Raw genomic sequence first — 20892 nt, forward strand, 5'->3', positions numbered from 1 at the left:
TTTTTTCAACGTCCACACTAGAGTTGTACATTGAAGTCAATTCTGAATTAATAAATATTTTGTATATAAAAAAATAAATCACTTTATTTTCAACTCTAGTGTGAACGCGCCCTACTGTTTGTTTGGAAGAGCACGTGACTCTCCTCCGTGGAAAACATGGCTGCGCCCTGTGCCGCTCAATGCTTTTTCAGAACAGGTAGGTTTACAGGTTAATTTAGGAAAAGGTAGACTTTTCTATCTAAATTGTAGAACATAAACACTGAGACTGACGGCAAGGCAAGTTAATGACTCAAACAAGATAGTTTTCGCTCATATTCGCTTATTGGCAGTATACGCGGATACACAAATAAATATGTAACCCAAACCCATTATCGAGCCAAATAAGCGCTGTTTTACAAGATCCATGAGTTGTGTGATTACTCGGTATCTGTGCTATATGAGCAGCCACGGCAGTATGTGCCAAGTTCAGAGTCACTTTATCACCCGTTTCAAACATAACAGAGTTTGATTGTTTAGAACATGTGCGTGTGTTTTGAATAACTTACACTAACGGTCACACTGAAGACTGGAGTAATGGCTGCTCAAATTTCAGCTTTGCCATCACAGGAATAAATTGTATTTTAAAATATATTTAAATTGAAACCAGTAACTTGAAACTAAAAAATATGTAACAATATTTTTGATCAAATAGCTAAATGCAGCCCTGGTGAGCACAAGACACATCTTTCAAAAACATTTAAAAATCGTAATTATTCCACACTTTTGACTTGTAGTGCATATGTATATATTATATGTATGCATGTCGATTGATGTGTCATATGTAGGGTCGTAGTCATCTTAGACGTAGTGGGCAATTCATATTAGTGGTCCATCAGGATGGGGTTTTTTATTGTCATTTTGGCAGATTGTTGAACTTTTATATTTGGTCCCCCATATTAATTTTGAACATTTGTGCCCCAATTTGCTTACTTATTCTATGCACTACAAACTTTAGAGTGTTCTACTGTTCCAAGACAAGACTATGGAAAGGCTGGACTCATGGCACTGTCTTGGAGCTCTTTATTGTTTGATGGTTTGGCAGAGTCTTTGTGGGTCCAGTAGAAGTAAATAGGGAAAGTAGCATTACAACTCTCCCCGTCTGCTCAGCCATGGCATTTTTTCTTTTAAATTTAAATGAATTATAACCCAGAAGTGAAATGTTATGACTTATTTCATCCCTATAATTTCTAAGTGGTTAAACTAACAGTGTTACAACTCACCCTGTGTTACAGCCATTCATGGTCTCGCCTACAACAGTCTGTTTCCTGAAAAAGAATCTGACCTTCACCTATTTTAATAATACAATCATTAGCAGTATTAGACACACATAAAGTGATCCAGTTGACATGACAATAATTATTAATAAGCATGAAATGTAGTAACTGCTTTGCCACTGAATAGGAAAACGCAAACAAAGTTAGTCTTTTTTACTGTATTAACCTTTAAACTCACTTGACATTAATTATGTTCTTAAAAACGAATGAAGAACCATTGGTTGCTCACATTTCCACCATGTTTGTAGTTATGAATCAAACCATCACCAATGTTTACCAAAAAGCCATACAAAACAATAATAATAGACTATCCAGAAATTTTTGGGAAACACTAATTCCAATCTTGCATACTGTTTAGGATAGATAGCATGTGAATTGGGAATGCTTGTTTCTGGGATTACACAGCAATTAATTGTAATAAACTGACGTTAAGATTATCAGATGACATTGATGTACTGCAGTCCTGAAGTAAGGATTATATATTACAGCTAAAGCACCAGAATAAGTCTAAAGTCGACCACACACATACACACAAAGGGAATTCAGTGCAATCCACATCCTTGGCCACATCCTTTGCTCTTTGCCACCCAAATTGTTGTCAGTACACACACCCGCTACCCCACCCTGGGTTAACCCACTACTGCCTTTATTCTAAACCCCCCAGCCGCCCCCTCACTGCCTCTGAGTTACTCCCTTCATCACTGGTATTTTCATCTTTGTAACTCAACCCCTCTCCTGTGTATAACTGCACTTATTTTGGGCGTTTGACCACTGTGTCTTCAGAAAAAAAGTTTCTTTCTTTTTCTTTTTATTTTCTGCACACAAAACTCTGCAGTCCTTGTTGGAATGAGTTACAACACGGTTGTTGATGTGTGGTGGTGAATTATTTTCATTTGTGGTCCAGATTTAAAATTAAGCATCATATTATGTGAGCATCATTGCATTGTGTAATTGTATGGACTATTTGTTTACTTTGCAGCTGTGTTATTCTTTTGAGGAAAGGAACGGTTTTGGGACATTAACAGAGGAATAGACCTTCATTTCACTTGACAAAATTCATTTGACAATTTGGTTGAAATGCCCTACAATGTCATCAAACATAGACAACACTTTGAGTCATCCAAGTGTAGTTTAGAATATTATGACATAATATTTTAGTGTAAATAAATATTATGAATTACCATGTTCATATGTGTGTGTGTGTGTATGTATATATATATATATATATATATATATATATATATATATATATATATATATATATATATGTATATATATATATATATATATATGTGTATATAATTTATTTATTTATTTACTTATGAAAAATTTACTTTTCTACATCTAAATTAGTGCTGTGAATCAATTACAAAAAGATAATGAATTGCACAGGTTTCTGTAAGTAATCATGATTAATCGCACTTAACATTTAAATGGGTAATTATAAATAAATTTTCAAATTTCAGATTGTATCTTGAATTTAGAAACAACGTAAAGACAGTATTTAAAATATTTGATATTTTATGAAGGTTAGTATCACCACACTTGGTTATCACTTTTGCACTTACACATGTGTGTTTTAAGCATTGAGAAAAGCATGTTACTGACAGGATCAAAAACAGGTAGCTATAGGATGTGAGGAAAAGACATAAGCATGGCTAGTTTGGAAATGGGAAATTTCTAATGTGTTAAGCAGTCAATATTAATCACAAATTAACACACTTTTTTCACAGCCCTAATTTAAATGTATTTAATTCTTCATACTCTCCTAAATGTAGTGAAAAAGGACTTTTGAGCTGTTTAATGTAAAAATGTGTTGGTTGCATAGGTGTCTTTTCCCCATCGCATGTAATGTACTTGGTGAAATAAGCTGGTTAAAAATTTCCCATTCCACATCTTATGAAGAGATCACAGGTTATCAACATACACTTGTTCCATATATCGTTTGAAGTGCACTTTGGACTGAACATGTAAAATCCTTATAATTTGAAATCACACTTGATGGCCGAAAGAAAAGTAGTACACTTTGCAGTGCACTAACGCACCAATTGTTCATCTTTTTGGTTGTGTATAGGTGGTTCAAGGCTGCTACAGAGAGTAGCACAGCTGCCCAGCTGCCACAGGAGCTCATCTGGTGCCCATCAATGTCCACCTCGCCGATGCTTCTTCTGGAGGAAATCAAAAAGTTTTCACAGTGTGGTCCGGCCTGCCATAGTGCGCCCCTCTTATGCTGTACCCAAGGTAATTGCGGCATCATGAAGTGGCATTGAGGGGCCGTTTACACTACACCATTTTCAGCTAAAAACAGAAAACTTTATGCGTTTTGGCTGTTCATTTACACGACAACGGCACTTTAGGGGCCTGAAAGCAAACTTTTGAAAACGGTTTCAAAGTGCACGTTTTTGAAAATTATTGTCTCTGTGTAATCTACAAAAAGGTTCATTTGTGAAAATGGTGACGTCATGCACATACGTATTACGTGTTCAGTCTATAGGTGCATCGTTTTTCTTTATAAAGTGACATTGACAACTACTAGCCTGGCATGCATAATGCAGCGTTTTTTAATCATTTTTGCGGACTGGTTTGTGGTCTGTATGTGAAAAACGGTAAAACTTTTCTGTTTTTCATACATCATTGTCATGTAAACATACCCTAAATGTTTAACTAAAAGTTTATTATAAGAGTTGGTCATAGTCACCATGAAAGCAAAATTGACATTTATTATAAATGATTTATCCATTCAGATTTTTTTTTTTTTAAATTCATATGCCCTCATAATCTTTAACCAAAATAACTTCCCCTCCTTCTTGCAACGTAATCTCTTCTCTCCTCTGATGACGTATTTAATGGCACGAGGGCGGGACAGCCTGTCACTCATATGAGATTAGCAATAGCAAACCACAATGATCCAGTCTATTCCTGATGGACCAAATCAAGTTCCACCCTATATTTCTGTTCTTGTTCTAGAAAACGTTTCACTCTCAATAGGGAAGAAAAGACTATTGCAACACCTGTTTCATGCCAACTTTTAATTTAAAAAAGACTTGCTCTTTTCTCTTAGCACATTCAGAGGCCGGACTATGTGTCATCCAGCAAAGTGCCTGAGTGGCCAGATTACATAGAGATCAAAGATGAGGAGCAGATCCAGGGATTGCGACGAGCGTGTCAACTAGCCAGACACATACTGCTGCTAGCAGGAAAGCGTTTGAAGGTATACTCTACGCTTATCTGAAATTTGAGACTGGTAACATTGAATAAGCTTGATGTGACATGTCCTTGAATTGTTTTTTGCAGACACTCTCACTATATTGTTTGTTTGCCAGGTTGGTATGACGACAGATGAAATAGACTTTATTGTCCATCAGGAAGCGGTTCGTCACAATGCCTACCCCTCTCCTTTACATTATGGGGGGTTTCCAAAGTCAGTCTGTACTTCTGTTAACAATGTAGTATGCCATGGCATTCCAGACAGGTAACTCAGTGCTATTAAATGTGAGTGCTTTGTTGTGACTGATGGTCTATAAATTTCTCTGTTTGTATATGAGTCAGCGGCATAGAACAGGGGGGAACTCAATCCTGCTCCTGAGGGCCATTGTCCTGAAGAGTTTAGCCATAGTGCGCCCCTCTTCCAACACACCTGCCTGGAAGTTTCTAAGCAGAGATCAGTGGCTCTATTATTGGAGAAAGCACAATGATAAACTTGGATCACTTGTGGCTTGATAACATTATAGCTTTGACGTCACTGATTTGAGTTGTATGACAGTCATCCACTGTTTGTGGATACCATAGAAATGAATGAGAAGTGTCGTAAACTGAATCATACCTATTGCAAAATTGTCTGTGGAAAAAAAAACAGCATTTTTTTTTCATTGTAAACTCCAAATATATAGCTCTCTAAAAAATAAATATTTAATTGCCAACATGTTAAAGATTAGTGGACAGGTTGTTAATTTGTGTAGCTGTTTTCTCTCAAAAGCACTTTATTCAGCATACTGAAGCCTCACCTCCACTGAAATCAAGTCAAGTCACCTTTATTTACATAATGCTTTTTTACAATGCAGATTGTTTCAAAGCAGCTTTACAGTGATAGCAGGAAAATAATGTTACAAAGTTTGTTTTGGCTGTACAGCAGCTCTAGAAGAAAATAGTGTCATTATCCAGCTTAAGAAAGTTTAGCATTCATTTCCGTTGTAAAAATAGTTATTAAAAAATAATAGTTATTATACAATAGTTATCAAGTTAGTTCATTTATCTGTACAGCAGCTCTGGAGAAAACAGATATGTCATCGTCCAGCTCAGTTCAGTTCTCATACAATGGGGTCAATGCAGGCAGATCAGTAATATTGTTGAATATTAAGTGTCCTGACTAGGCATATCCATTGGGCGAAAAAAAAAAAAAACTGCCTCTGTTTATCTGGACCTTGCTTACCTGGTTTAGGTGTGTTTAATTAAGACATGAGCTACAATGTTCATTATAGGAGTAGGATTGGGTACCCCTGACTTCAAAGATCATGAAAAAGGATTTAAAAAAAATCTGGTTTAATGCACATGTGCCAACTTCTTAGACATGTAGCCTAGAGCTGCACGATTTTGGATATAATGAGAATCACAACTTTTTGATTTCAAATAGAGATCATGATTCTCCCATGTTTCTGAATATAAAACTAAACAAAATAAAAAATGGAAAATTTGAATGAATTATTTAAAAGGTTTTGAATGAATTAAATGAGTCATTGATAAACACTTGTTTAATTACTGGATGAATCAGTGTTTTTGAACAGATCTTTTCAATGAATGATTCAAAGACAAATACATTTTTAAGTCACTTGTCAACACAGTAAGATGTAATTGATTCAACAATTATTTGAAGTGACAAGTTAGTTTTAAAAGGTGGATTACTTTTGGATTACACTGATCATTGTCATAGACATCAGTGTTTATATCTTAACTTTAAACTTTTATCTCAGTACTTCTGTGCTAATTTGAATGTTTTTAACACAGAGAACTAAAGTGTGGTTCAAAACTGCTCTCTCTAACTCAGCGCGGCAGAACGAACACAGATTTGAATGTTCTGGTATGATTTTGTCAAAGGTTTAATAAACACATTAATAAATTAAGATCGCGTGGGTGTTTGAATTGAGATTTCTTTCGATTCTTTTTTATGATCAATCGTGCAGCTCTAATGTAGCCTTAGACTTTATATTCATTTTAGTTTCAAACTTTTATACCAATTTCAATTTTACTCAAGTAGTGTAACCATCAAGTAAAAAGTCATGTTTATTATGAAAGAAACGTTTTGGGGAGTCATATGACAAAATATGACATACCTGATTTAACTTTGCCTTGACATAAAAAAAGTCAAATTATCTGACTTATTGACCTTAACACAAAAGCTGCATCCTTCGAAGGCCGCATTCGAAGGCAGATAACGTCACAGCAGCGCGATGAAGGCTGTCCCAATTCAAAGGCTCCTTCTAATGTGGCTTCAAAATGTGTCATTGTTTCCTGGGCAATGAAGGATACATAAGATGGATCCATCATGGCCTACCCTAACCCAGAATTCTTTTTTTTTTTTTTTTTTTTTTTGACAGAGAGAAATTGCCAGATTACACTTTTAAGTATTGGGATTCAACTTTCTCAAATATCTAATGATACAAATGTAAAAATACTCTTCATTATGTACAGAAATGGACCAAGGTGAACCCTGTTTTGTTTCCAGATAGTTGAATATAACTTTCAAAAAAGTCCAGCATAAACATTACTGTCACTCGTCAATGGCAGCTGTCACAATTGCTAGGCGACAAGAACAATCCTTCGTAGGCTAGACCGTCCCATTTAACAACGTTTGGTCCACGGTCTTTGAATGATGCAGCCTCTGAATTGGGACAAAGTTAAAGTCATGAATTGTTTTCTGCATGTTGGTCACACCATTTTTTTCTGCATATTTCTGCATGTTGATCGCACCAAATGACTTTGATTTGGCGAATAAACGTTTTCTAAATATTACTAAGTACTGAAAGGGTTAGTTCACCCAAAAATGAAAATAATGTCATTAATTACTCACCCTCATGCCATTCCACAACTGTAAGACCTTCGTTCATCTTTGGAACACAAATTAAGATATTTTTGTTGAAATCCGATGGCTCAGTGAGGCCTGCATAGTCAGCAATGACATTTCCTCTCTCAAGATCCATTAATGTACTAAAAGCATATTTAAATCAGTTCATGTGAGTACAGTGGGTCAATATTAATATTATAAAGCAACAAGAAAACAAAAACAAAATAACGACTTATATACTGATAGCCGATTTCAAAACTGCTTCATGAAGCTTCGGGGCATTATGAATCTTTTGTGCCGATTCATGATTCGGATCGCGTGTCAAACCAGCAAACTGCTGAAATCACGTGACTTTGGGGCTCCGAACAGCTGATTCGACACAAAAGATTCATTACGCTCCGAAGCTTCCTGAATCGGTGTTTTGAAATCTGCCATCACTAAATAAGTCGTTATTTTGTTTTTTTGGTACACCAAAAATATTCTCGTCGCTTTATAATATTAATATTGAACCACTGTACTCACATGAACCGATTTAAATATGTTTTTAGTACATTAATGGATCTTAAGAGAGGAAATGTCATTGCTGGCTACGGAGGCCTCACTGAGCCATGGGATTTCAACAAAAATATCTTAATTTGTGTTCCGAAGATTAACGAAGGTCTTACGGGTGTGGAACGGCATGAAGGTGAGTAATAAATGACATTATTTTCATTTTTGGGTGAACTAACCCTTGAAGCTAAGAAACATTTTTTTTAAAGACTATGCTAGCATACATAATAAGTATAGATAAGGTTTTGTTTTCAAGAATTTTATTATTTTACTGTGGATTATTTCTTCGTAATGTTGTCAGGATGGTTGTATCACCCCAAAATTTTGTATGTTATTCCAGAAATGAAAAATATATTTGAACATCTTAATACAACAATCCTGTCTTTGACCCATATACAAGTCAGTATTGTGTTTTATTTTATAGTCGGCCATTGCAAGATGGAGATATCATCAATATAGATGTCACAGTGAGTCCTCTCTTTAAATTGTTTATCTTTAAAAAGTTATCGTTCACACATCTCAGTATCTGTAAATAGTGGCTATGCATTCTATAGGTTTATTTGGAAGGTTACCACGGTGACACCTCAGAGACATTTCTGATTGGCTCAGTCAATGAACAGGGGAGGAAGTTAGTGGATGTGGCTCGTCAGTGCAGAGATCAGGCCATTGCCGCCTGTGGACCAGGACAACCTCTGTGCGTCATTGGCAACACTATCAGGTTCGTTCCCACACTCATCCCAGTTTGCATCGCAGGTTGAATTCTTAACAGCATCCAGCACCTTCAAGAATGATGTCTGTGAAATGTTCTTTTATTCATTACTTTCTCCCACTTGCTCTTTTTTTTTTCTTGTTAAAAATAGCACATCTAACCCCTAAACCTCTATGTTATCCCTCTTGTGCACAAAAGTAGAAAAAAAAAGACAGCAATCTTGCCTCGTCAGGCTATGAAGCCCTTATTTGATAGTGTAGTGTCTGAAGAAGGACTACACAGAGTTAATGTATTTCTCAGTGAGCTCCGAGCAAGCAATTACCCAGAGTGCATTGGGGTTTTTTCCTGCAATGGGGTGTAAATTACAGGTTAGTTTGTCTTGTTGGATGTGTGCGTGTGTGCATGTGTCCATGTGTGTGTGAGGCAGAGAGAGAGAGAGAGAGCGAAGTAAATTACAGGCTTGCTCCTGCTGTCTTTGAGAATCGTAGACTCTGCCAGGGTGGATTCAGCTCCCCACAGAGACACGAAAAGATCCGCAGGAGTCTTTTCGCAGAGAGAGGACATACACAATCACTCACATACTGTACAGAAACATCTTTAACAACATCTTATTGACTTATTCACTAATACAAAGATGTAAATCTGCAAAATATCAATTGCGAAGATGGGTTCAAGGTCAAAACATGTACCTGAAAAAAAGTGTACATTAAATACTTTATTATTACTTTAATTTCATGACATAAATGTGTCTTTTTACATATATCTTGAAATTAATACATTTAGGTTATATAAATGGGAGGATTTTCCTGCATTTTGGGAAGTGTAGCAATAGATATTCCTTCTGTGCCTGAGAAAGCAATGCTTTTGTTGTTTTTCTCTCTCTCTCTCTCTTTCTCTCTGCGTAGGATTCTGAGCTTCTGCAGAGACATACACTGTTATTATATACACACAGAGGGAACAATTACCTCTCCTCAGGAAAAAGCACTTAGACCTCTCTTTCACTCCTTCTCTCCCTTTTTTTTTATCATGCTGGCACCCTAGCATCCTCTCTCAAACTGTCTCTTTGCAATTCTTTGTCTCTGTCTTTTATTCTTTCTCCTTCGTCTTTTTCTTTTTGTCTGTTATACACCTTCTTTGTCCTCTACCTTCCCCCTCCATGAATATAAAAAACAACTATGCTTGAATGTTTCTAGCGTGCGTTATTCACACTGTAAAAAGCTGTCTGAAATGTTATTTACATGGTTAAATTTGACATCTCAAAGGTAACACCCTAATTGGGTGTAGACTTGTTGGTAAACCAGATTTCTTTTTTACCCCATGAGTAAATTTACTTTTACACTTAAAGGGTTGAAAATTTTTTTTGTCATCATTCACCCTCAATGTTATTATAAACTCGTAAGACTTTTGTTCATCTTTCGTCCCTCCATTGACGGTCTATGCAACTACCACTTTCTTTCTTCAAAACGTTCATAAAGAGATCGCAAAATGAATCCATATAAATCGAATGGTTTAATTTATATTTTCTGAAGAGACACGATCACTTTATATGATGATCAGATTGAATTTAGGCTTTTATTTACATATAAACATTGTTCAACGAACATAAACAGAAGCTCAACCGAACTTGTTTGATGCGCAAGAACAAATCTTATTGGCTCTTGCAGAAGCTCCACTAATGGACACTAATAATATGATCAGTAACTAACTACTGATCATGTCTCTTCAGAAAATTTGCTCTAAACTGCTCAACTCACATGGATTAGTTTTACGATCTCTTTATGAAACGTCAAAGTGGTAGTTGCGTGGACTGTCAATGGAGGGACAGAAATCTCAGATTTCATTAAAATATCTTCATTTGTGTTTCGAAGATGAACGAAGGTCTGAGGGTGAGTAAATGATGACAGGATTTTCATTTTTGGATGAACTAACCCTTAAATCTTTTAATAGAAACTTTTATCCAAAAGAGAAAAATAAACAAGCGATTTATCATACAGCAACCAAGATAAACCTGGCTAAACATAAATCAGAGTATTCCCTTTTAACATTTTTGTTTTTGAATTACAGCAATATAGCTAATTCAAATGGATTCCGTGTGTGTCCATATTTTATCGGTCATGGGATCGGAACATATTTCCATGGTCATCCAGAGATATGGCATCATGGTGAGAGTTCAAATTATTTGACGTATTATTTATTTATTTTACTTCATTAGAACCTTAATTAGTCTTGATTGGCTGACTTAAAGAGAGAGTTTACAAAAAAAAAAAAAAAAAGTCATCATTTACTCACCCTCATATGGTTCCAAACCTGTATTGCAGGATATTTTCAAAAATGTCTCAGGTTTTTTCGTCCTTACATTGGAAGTCTGTACGGTCCAATATTGTTTGGACACTAATGTTGTTCAAAATATCATATTTTGTGTTTGTGCAAGTTTAGATTAATATGAAGGTAGTAAATGATGTCAGAATGTTCAATTTTGGGTGAACAACCTGTTTAATTTATCTAAGCTTTACGTATTTAGATATTTAGTTAGTGTATTATTGCAAGTTTGATGAGCAAAGGAGTTTTACCCTTATTATGGATTGAATGTTTGCTGCGGAGCTTCCGGAAGAGTAAATTGAGTTTAAAGTAAGTTTACTAGGGTTTATACTTCTTTTCTCTTTTACAGCCAATGACAATGACCTACAGATGGAAGAGGGCATGTCCTTCACCATAGGTCTGTGTGTGTACTGATTGTTTTAGATCACAGAGAGATGGAATATTATTGAGCAAATCAATAGAAGCATGAATTTGTAGGATTTTAGTAAGGTTAACCATCATCCCCATTTTTCCAGAACCCATTCTTATGGAGGGATCCTCAGAATTCAGGATCCTGAGTGACAAGTGGACTGCTGTATCTGTGGATGACAAAAGGTTTTGTGTTCAATTCCTCCACCCACACTTCTTTCACCACCTTTCTAATGAGAGCCCAATGCAGCCATTTAAATGTAGCCTACATTAATCATTCATTACTTCATGCAAGAATAAGTGGCCAATTTCTATTGAGAACTTTATTTCTATTGGCTGTTGACATTTAGCTTGGAAAGTCTAAGTACCCTCAGAATTTGAAGCACACAGAGAGCTAAGTGCTCTGGTATAAACTTTCCTTTAACTGCATATATTTCACTGGAGAGCACTCCAATGTTAATTGCAAATGAGCTGATTGCCCTGTTGGCAGGTGAGAGCAGAGTGTTACTACTTGGTCAGTGGTTGATTAGAGCTCTGATTTTTAAGGTTGACTGAGGTAATATGCAATATTATTGAGAAAATGGATACTAACATTCCTTCCTTTAATTCTACTTCTAAGGCAGTGCTTCTCAAAAATATTTTATTCTGACAAAATATTTTAGAGCTTGGCATAACTAGAAAAATAGATATTCATAAAATGAATAAAAATGCTCAGTTTTTTATATTTTATTCACGTATATGACTTTTCCAGGTCTAGAAATCACATTTATCACATAATTTATCACATAATTAAAAAAACAAAACAAAAAAACAAAACACCACCACAATCTCATGGCAGTTCGTAACTATTTTACATTTTGGCAAATTGGTGGCTAATTCGTATGAATTTGTACAATCTCATTCATAGTTTTTGTACATTCTGCCTATGCCCCGATGATGGGTATATTTAGGGTTGGGTTAAGGAACCTTCATGTTTACATTTTTCTTATAATTGTAAGTTTTTATATGAATCATATGAAATCACCACCTTGTAACAGTTACGTTTTCCCGTGAGATCAGATAAAAAAAAAAAAAAACCCAAAAAAAAACAGTTGTTGAGGGGGTAAATTAAAATATCACAATATAGTCTTGAAATATCTTGATTTTTAAGATGTTTTAAAGGGACAATTCAATCCAAAATGAAAATGTTGTCATCATTTACTCACCCTCAGTTTGTTCCAAACCTGTATGAATTTCTTTCTTCTGTTGAACACAAAAGAATATATTTTAAAGAATGTTGGTAACCAGACAGTTGACTGTAGCCTTTGACCTCCATAGTGTTTTTATTCATACTATAGAAGTCAACGGGGCCCATCAACTGTTTGATTTACCAACATTCTTTAAAATATTTTCATTTGTGTTTAACAGAAGAAAGAAACTCATACAGGTTTTGAACAACTTGAGGGTGAAAAAGGGATGACAGAATTTTCATTTTTGGGTGAACTATGCCTTTAATGTTTGTTTAGTCATTATTTTAAATCATTTTAAGCCCCCTCCTTTATGCCTTCTTAGGAGTTTGCTGATGCCCATGGTTGAGAACCTGAAACTGAATCTGTGTTTGTGTGTTCTCTTGTCTTGTGTGTTATTACCTAGATCAGCACAATTTGAACACACGATTGTCATCACCTGCGATGGCGTAGAGATTCTGACTAAACTACCAGATGAAGATTGACTGGACAAGAACCATGGAACATCATGAACGTGTGATCTTAAAGTTTTTAGAATAACAAGCTGTTATTTAAATAAATGTGTTTCTTTAACATTTAGACAATGTTTTACCTTATTTTATTAGCATGACCAAATGAAACAGCTGTGCACTACTGGGTTTTTACATCTTGAATTAATGGGGTTAATTACTTAATGCATGTAGGTTATTGTGTAATGAGTTTTAAATTCTCTTCACTTTTCCAAACTCTTTGGTTTCTGATGTCATCTCTGACAGAACTCATTGAAAGCCCAGGGAATGAAATGTCATTACGTCTTATTATTATGGCGGGGTTTCTCCGTACATCATAATATTATTCCGCAGTAATGTAGTTAGCGCTGTGGATCTCTCGAGGGGTGATTATATTTATGGGCCATGGTTTACCGTATGAGCCATGTGTAGCTTATCAAGAATACCCTATAATCATATCTGCTTCACGACATCATTCGGAGTCTGCTTATGCTGTCTGACATTTGACAGAGTTTGAATTCTGCTGCCTGAAGAAGAGCGCATGTATCCTCAGTGAGAATAGCAGTGTCCAGTCTTACAATTAACTATTTGAAGTAATTGGATGGTAAAAAATAAATTATAGTTCACAAGTAAGCTAATAAATTGCTTCAAAAACACACTGAATGAAAGAAGTCAAATGAAAGTGCGCTCACGTGAGCACGAATCTCGAGCCGACATCCATGCTGCAGCTACATCTGTTTAGTCAGTGGCTGTACAATTAAAGTTAATTACATTGTGACCCTTACTAGTTAATCCGTAGGTTGGTTTGCTGTGCCATCTGGGAAGTTTCCTGCTTTTGCTTGAAACAGTCCGTAAGGGTTAAAAAACGAGCAGTTATAGCCTACGTAAATCACCTAAAGTTAGTTTACATGCTCAAATGAGTTTTTGTGTCCTTAAGAATGGATATTAAAAGAAAACGTATAAAACTATTATGTCTTTTCAATAGGCTATATTAGGACTAGCCTACATTAAACGGGCATGAATGATTATAGCCATCGTTTACTTAATGTCTTTATTTTTAATAAGCCTACATTACGACAGCGCGGATATGGTATTTCAGGTAGCGAAAGACTTTAATCATATAAAAACACATTAGTAAAATACTAATACACTATAGAAAAAACTAAGTCAGATTATGAAGATGTACTAAAGTAGGCTACATCTATTATTATTGTTAGCCTATTATTAATCATCATAATCTGTAGTAGGTCTACTAATTTGTTATTTGATCACACTCTCTGACCGCACATGGCGCCTGCCTTTCTAATCTGTTCTCATTAAATCGAATCATAATTGCAGCCATTTGGTTTTTGTGCATCCTCGCGCATTTTCCTCGGTCTGTCGTAATTACGAGCAATTTCTGGCGCTGAGGGAATCTTTTCAGTCGGACAAAAGAAAAAGGGAATGGGCAGGGAATCAATAGGCATTTTTCTGATGTAGATATGCAGCATGTAGTGCTGAACCGTTTGCAGGTGCTTTATTCTGTCATGAAGGATGTTCCTGTGATCATTATATTGACCTTAAAGTTATAGCTACAATTCGCATTTTCGCTCACTTTTCGTTTCAGCGTTGTCTGTTTTATTCACCGCATTTCATTGTCTTTTCTTAGTATTTGAAGTTGAAATTTTGGTAAATAGTGTTAATCTTTTTCCCCCCCGTTTCATCTGTAGCCTATACGTGAATGCTTAATGCTGATTTATAGGCTGGGCTACATGCAGCAATCAGAATCTGCGTTTCTTTGATATCTAATAAATCTTAAAGGTTAGCAAAGAAAAGGAAATCGCGCAAAATGTTTGCACACTAACTTTTGCCTTAATGAAAGCCCATCCAGCGCGGAAACTTTTTCTGCAATATAGGCTACAACAGCTTTAACAAAAGTTATTCAAATGAAAATGTTTCGTTTCTTTTCTATTTTAGAAATATTACAGAGACCCTCTGCTTTATGCAGATGTAGCTTTGAGTCCAAACGGAAGCAGTCATTTACTGGTGTGGTTGCAAATAAGCCCTGGCATTTCAATTACTGCCAGCTGTGAATGTTGACATAAGGAGTGAAGCAGAACGGTTAAAATGTGCTACAATCATACTATAGTGGCATTTGCACAGAGACCTGGTGGGTTTGAGAATGAGACACCCAAAATCAGAATAAAAATAGATGTCTTTTCAATAAGAATCAAAGGATTTGGAGCCTGTAACCACGATGTCCATATTTAGAAAAACCGCGGAAGCACAAATGAACCTCAGAAGAAACAAATCATATAAGATAAACAATTAGGCCTAGTTACAACAGCCCCTGAAACGTTATTCCTTATAAATAGCAACGTTCGTGAGTAAGCCGAGGGAAAACTGATGATTGTGTTTGTTTGTTCGGTCAAGCTGATTGATTTCTTCCTGTTATTCTTTTCATCATATTTTACTTTTAAAATACAATTGACAGTTTTTAGATAATACAAATGATTTTGAGTTTTAGAAATTAATAATAGGTTCATGAAACTTATACACAAATATTCCACTCGAGGGCCAAATCGTCCAATAAAGCGAATATGCAATCTACTGTTTGTAATAAGTATTTGCCATAATTATAATTACAGAAACGTTTAATCCCAATTTCACAATGACAAAAAGGTTACAGGGACTAGATTACAGAGAGGCTACTGCAGAATATGCAAACATGGGCAAAGCCACATACCAATTTGTAAATAATGTACACTTGGGCAAGTGGTTATGCGCTTTGCCCTTAGAGTAATCCGGATTTCCCACCTATTCCAGTAACTATTTTAGTTCCAAAAACATTGGATTTGACCATGTAAAGACGTGAGGCAAGCTATGAGAACTGTGTGTCCCCGTATAAGAATAGCTCAAGGCTGTGCTGGAGCTGGAAGCGAGGGCTCGAGGAGAATGTTTCCAGGGCGGTCTGCTTGAGGCGGTTTTATGTATTTTTTCTCTGGTTGAGTGGCGTTCATAAAACGTCTGGAAGAGGAGCGAGCTGACTCCAGAGAGTCTGGAGTGGGAAGAGCCCTCGCCGCACGCGGAACGCCCTCGCATCTCCTTCTGCGCATGCCAAGACGCGTCTGAATGCCAGGCGTTCCCCCTCATGCCCAGAGGTAGAGGATACCTCCTCTCCTCACCAAGAAAATTTACAAAGGTTTAAATAGGATTCGATTCGTTGTACCGAATAATCACACATGCATTAAAAACGCTAAGCTATGCACTGAAACGGAGATAAAAGTCATGGTCTGCAGAGAATAACGTTCTCTGCAAACCTTTTCAGACCTAACCTTAAAATTAACTTAATGCATTTACGCAGAGAGCGTCCAAAACCACCACACTCGGACAGTTTCATTCACACGATGTAGGCGTTTTAGAAGATGTCAGGTTCTTCAAAGGACGTGGAAATATCACGTTACATCCCAGTGATAAGTTTCATTTTTAAAGACCAAAACCTTGGGATGATGAAACACATCTATAATCAAAGAACGAAACGTTAATTGATAGTAAAACGCACATTTAATTGACTGCAGGTTGTATAAGCATTTTAATAGATTTATCACTAAACCTAATATTCTGTACAACACACGAAAAAAGGCTACCCGTTTGTACTTGGAATGTGAAATAAACATATCTGATGACCCCTTTCAATTTTACTATAATGAAAAACAAATAAATAAATAGAAAAATAATTTAATGTGCGTTGCTCGAGCGCATTAGTCGCGCCAAAGAATTCCACAGCAAACATCTTTAGCAAACCCAGCCTGAAAATAGATTTTAAAGTTAATGTTCTCCTAAAGTACAAGTCCAGTGACAAGATAGGCCTATTATTTCCTCCTACAACAGGTGTATTCGGCCATTTTAGTCCTCTGTTAGAATATGGTCCCTGCACTCATTGCAGAGCTGTGATGAGGTTGTATTAAGGTACTAGGCTGTAGATGTGTAACCGTATTCGTGGAGGAGTACCATGAATAGTTTGTCAAGAACGATGGGGCAGTGGTGTTTGGTGGTCCTGTGGGCTGCTCTGAAACTGTGTCCCCGTCGTTCGGTGTCTGGTTCGGAGGGAAATCCCAACCTGCCTGTGGTGGAGGAGTGCTAGATGGAGAGTCACAGGAAGCAACCTGCTGGTCTGCTGGAATCTCGCCGTTTTTCCACAACTTTTTGAATTTTGAGCGTCGGTTCTGAAACCATATCTTCACCTGTGGATATTCAAAACAACAAGTTAAACATGCAATACAATTCTAAAAAAACAACACAATTTTAGACGCAGGTCTACTTGAAAATAAAAGAACCACAGAAAGACAGTCTACACATTTCATAGCAACATCATGCACAGAAGAATCCGCGTTTTGACCTGGGTCTGTGTGAGGCCCAAAGACGCAGCCAGTTCGGCGCGTTCTGGGAGCGCGAGATACTGGGTCTTCTGGAATCTGCGCTGGAGAGCCGCCAGCTGAAAACTGGAGTAGATGGTTCGCGGTTTCCGGACTTTCTTTGGCTTTCCATTCACCATGCGCACCTCCGGTTCACTCTCTTCCTTCTCTATCAAAATGAACCACAAAAATGTAATTATAAAATATAAGAAAACAATGCAGGTAAAAGAAAACGACGCTGAGGTGTTCTTACCCGGTTCGGTTGGTGTGGGTGAAGAACTGGCTCCATACGTTCCATAAGCGCCATACGAAGAAGCATAGCCTAAATCGTAAGATTTTGGGCTGTAGTGAACATTACCCACTGTTCCAGGATGATAGGAATAAGATGCCAGTTGTGCGTACGCCGTCCCTGTGCAGTGTCCTGTCTGTGAACTACTGTAGAAGCTGCTGTCGGTCACAGTTGACACCGGCAGTGTTGGGGAATCCTGCGACTTGTGAACGGTACTGAAGCTGCTCGAGGTAATATGGTTTGTATGCATATCCGAGCCAAGGCTATCCAGAACAGCGGTCATTTTGCAGGGAAAAGTAAACTGAATTAACTTACTTACCGTGACCACTTGAAATGTTCAAATTCTGCAGGCTACCTCTAACAATTAATCGGTGACTCAAAAATCACAAAAGTAGTAGTTCGTTTTGCCTCAAGTCACATATCCATAGTTGATAGAGGGTTTGAGCTCCGCGGCGGTCTCTGCCTTGGAGATGCTGACGGGCGGGCCATATACTGGGCGTCATGTGGCAAAGCGAACCAATCGCTTAGCAGGCAGTACTGCCAGCTGAAGGAAGACTTTTGACAAGTCGAAATAACAAAGTATCTTGGAGACCTGGTCTTAAAGGTCTTTTCTTTACAAAGAATTGGAAAAAAGTAACGATTTATCGGATAAATAAATCCAAAAAGCCTAAAACAATTTCCAGAGAGACAGGAAATAAGAAATGAAAGAAGACAGGACTATTATTTTTTTTCAGATGTAAACAAACCCTTCAATGCACAGGTGGTTTTGCTTCCTCTAAAGTGTTAAAGACATAAAGAATCACGTTTTTGCATTGTTTGCGCCGCTAATTTATGATTTTAAGTTTTTGTTTGTTTGTTTGTTTATAGGCAACCTTGTTAAGATGTCTTAACTGTTAACCTGGTAAGTGTGCATGTAAATTAGGCCTACTCGATCAATGGCCTACATTTAGACATGCTAATGGTCTAAAAGTATCGAATGAAGCTTACAGTCTTGATTAAAGGGATATATTTGCCCATTTGTTGAGAAGCACGGTTTAACTGGAATGCCATCTATCGTTGAAATGTTGTCAGTGTATCTTACGGAAGCAGTCTGCATTCCACTGACTAATCACAGACGGCGCCAGTCTACTCACACCCACAGGTGCGCAAAACAGCAATTATTGCCCGGTAAACACCAGGGATAAAGCGCGGAACCAGCCCTATATGATGCTCTGTCGCGCCAAACGCCTCGTACATAGACCTACATAGAAAACTACCTCAGTCACGAGAACTGGCAATTTACTAAGTATTCTGTCAACTCAACAAACTTTGTGGCCTAAGCTTTGCCTGCTGTAATCCCCAGGTGACTTGTCTCTGCTGTGGTGCGATTTAAAACAGGATTTTGATAGATTTTTAGAACATTTTAAATTCAAATTATTAGCTATAGGCTTTGATAGCATATTGCCTGTAAAATTGCTAATAAAATCGTATAAGTGCCGTCACTCGATTTGATTAGAAATTCTAACCTGAAGGATGAAGAATTGGATCAAAATTGTCATTACTAGTATGCTGCTATATATAAAATTACTGTATACAGTCATATCGATATTCAAAACAGATTTTCATAATTGAAGTGAGTCAGTCCGTCTCTGGCGTTTTCTGCTTTGGTCAGGTGTGCAGGTGACAAGAGGGGACCTCTGGCGCCCTCTTGCGTCTTTAAATGTAAAATGGCCTTTTTAGTGAGTACGCGAATTTAAACTATTGTTATTATTATTATTATTATTATTATTATTATTATTATTATTACTACCTTTTTAAAAATCTTTCTTAACTGCAAAAAAAGTTATTTTATGTGCATTATTTAACAGACACCAAACAAATATCCAAGTATCCAGTGACAAGAAGATCTGAAATGCGATACATTTAGAAGATAACGAAAGGTGTTGTAAGATTGTGGGTGAATGCAATAAAACAAAAGGAAACTTCTTATTTTAATTGTAGCTGATGCAGTTTGTACACATAATATCATTACATCTTGTGATATTTAGCGAATTTATGTAGCCTATTATAAAATTAATTAATGTAAAATAAAAGTTATGAACTTTTTATTTAGATAAAAAGTATGAATTGTATTTTATTTCACAACTGTTTAGCTCTTGGAACTGAACTGCGTTGAACACGAGATGGCACTGTTTCCTTAAATACTAATTCAGTCAAAGGTGTTTATACGCATGCGTCAGAGGAAAGAGGTCATATAAGTATATTTATGAACAGGAATTATTTAGAATTAGCAACACATCAAATACAAATATCAACTAAACTATTATGTAACAACAAATAGGACCACACTATTCACAAAGACTGATGCATCAATTTCACAGGCCTACTATTTTTACTAAATCAAATACAAAACAGAATTATTTTAATGACCAATAGAGAGGTCAATTGACAAAAACCAGAGTCCATCTTTGCTCCTACAATAGATACACCTGGCTTTCATCAACATAAATGTCAGCTTTCTTTAGAGAGGACCAAATCAGCAGTAGATAAAAGTTTAGATGTACGCTGAATGTGCAATCTTTACAATGTTTATAATTTTTCTGTGTTCTCATCTGTTCAGTGCTGTAATCGTTTGTTCAGAGTTTGTTGAACTTTGTTTGATGTTCTTTCCCATAAAATAAGTTTGCGATTAATCATTTCCGGTTACATTCAGACTTAATGCAGAATATTAAATACAATGCCCTATATACTTACTTCAGATATTACAAAAATATTACGCATAAGCTTTCCAGCTATCAAAATGACTCTCTAAACGGGTTGCTACATAAGCATGAATTTTTGTGCTACCTTGGGTAAGTGTTTCTTAGTCATCATCCTCATTCATATTGTCTCAAAGACTGTGAATTTCCTGTGGGTGTGTGCTTTGTGCTCTGAGGAAAGACCCGACAGTCAATATTACTAAACAGATTCATTTGTGCATTCATAATCCCGATTTCCGGTGCTTGTCGGTTTAAAGGGGGGATTCCTGGATCCCAAATCCTGGATTTGCTGCAGAAAGAAAAATATTCACTTTCTTATGGCTTTGAAGAAGGGAATGTGTTGTGCCAGAGGGTTTAATATGGTGGCATAAAGTAAAAAGAAATAAACAAACATGGTCAGT

The 20892-nt window shown here is 36.5% G+C and overlaps 2 protein-coding genes across 2 annotated transcripts; one reads left to right on the forward strand and one right to left on the reverse strand.

Annotated features, from left to right (window-relative positions):
* Positions 1-99: 99 nt before the first annotated feature.
* On the forward strand, positions 100-13161 carry metap1d (methionyl aminopeptidase type 1D (mitochondrial)). The gene is made up of 10 exons (XM_048197121.1): positions 100-196; positions 3388-3554; positions 4375-4524; positions 4637-4785; positions 8345-8387; positions 8475-8638; positions 10694-10791; positions 11298-11345; positions 11464-11542; positions 12989-13161. The coding sequence occupies exons 1-10, from the start codon at positions 157-159 to the stop codon at positions 13065-13067; spliced, it is 1017 nt and encodes a 338-aa protein (XP_048053078.1). The 5' UTR covers positions 100-156; the 3' UTR covers positions 13068-13161.
* A 628-nt stretch (positions 13162-13789) lies between these two features.
* dlx2b (distal-less homeobox 2b) lies at positions 13790-19392 on the reverse strand. Its single transcript, XM_048197122.1, has 3 exons — positions 17718-19392; positions 17449-17633; positions 13790-17293 (listed from the first exon to the last, which is right to left on the reverse strand). The coding sequence occupies exons 1-3, from the start codon at positions 18034-18036 to the stop codon at positions 16967-16969; spliced, it is 831 nt and encodes a 276-aa protein (XP_048053079.1). The 5' UTR covers positions 18037-19392; the 3' UTR covers positions 13790-16966.
* Between the last annotated feature and the right edge of the window lie 1500 nt (positions 19393-20892).

Source organism: Megalobrama amblycephala, linkage group LG7, assembly GCF_018812025.1.
Source record: "Megalobrama amblycephala isolate DHTTF-2021 linkage group LG7, ASM1881202v1, whole genome shotgun sequence".
NCBI lineage: Eukaryota > Metazoa > Chordata > Actinopteri > Cypriniformes > Xenocyprididae > Megalobrama > Megalobrama amblycephala.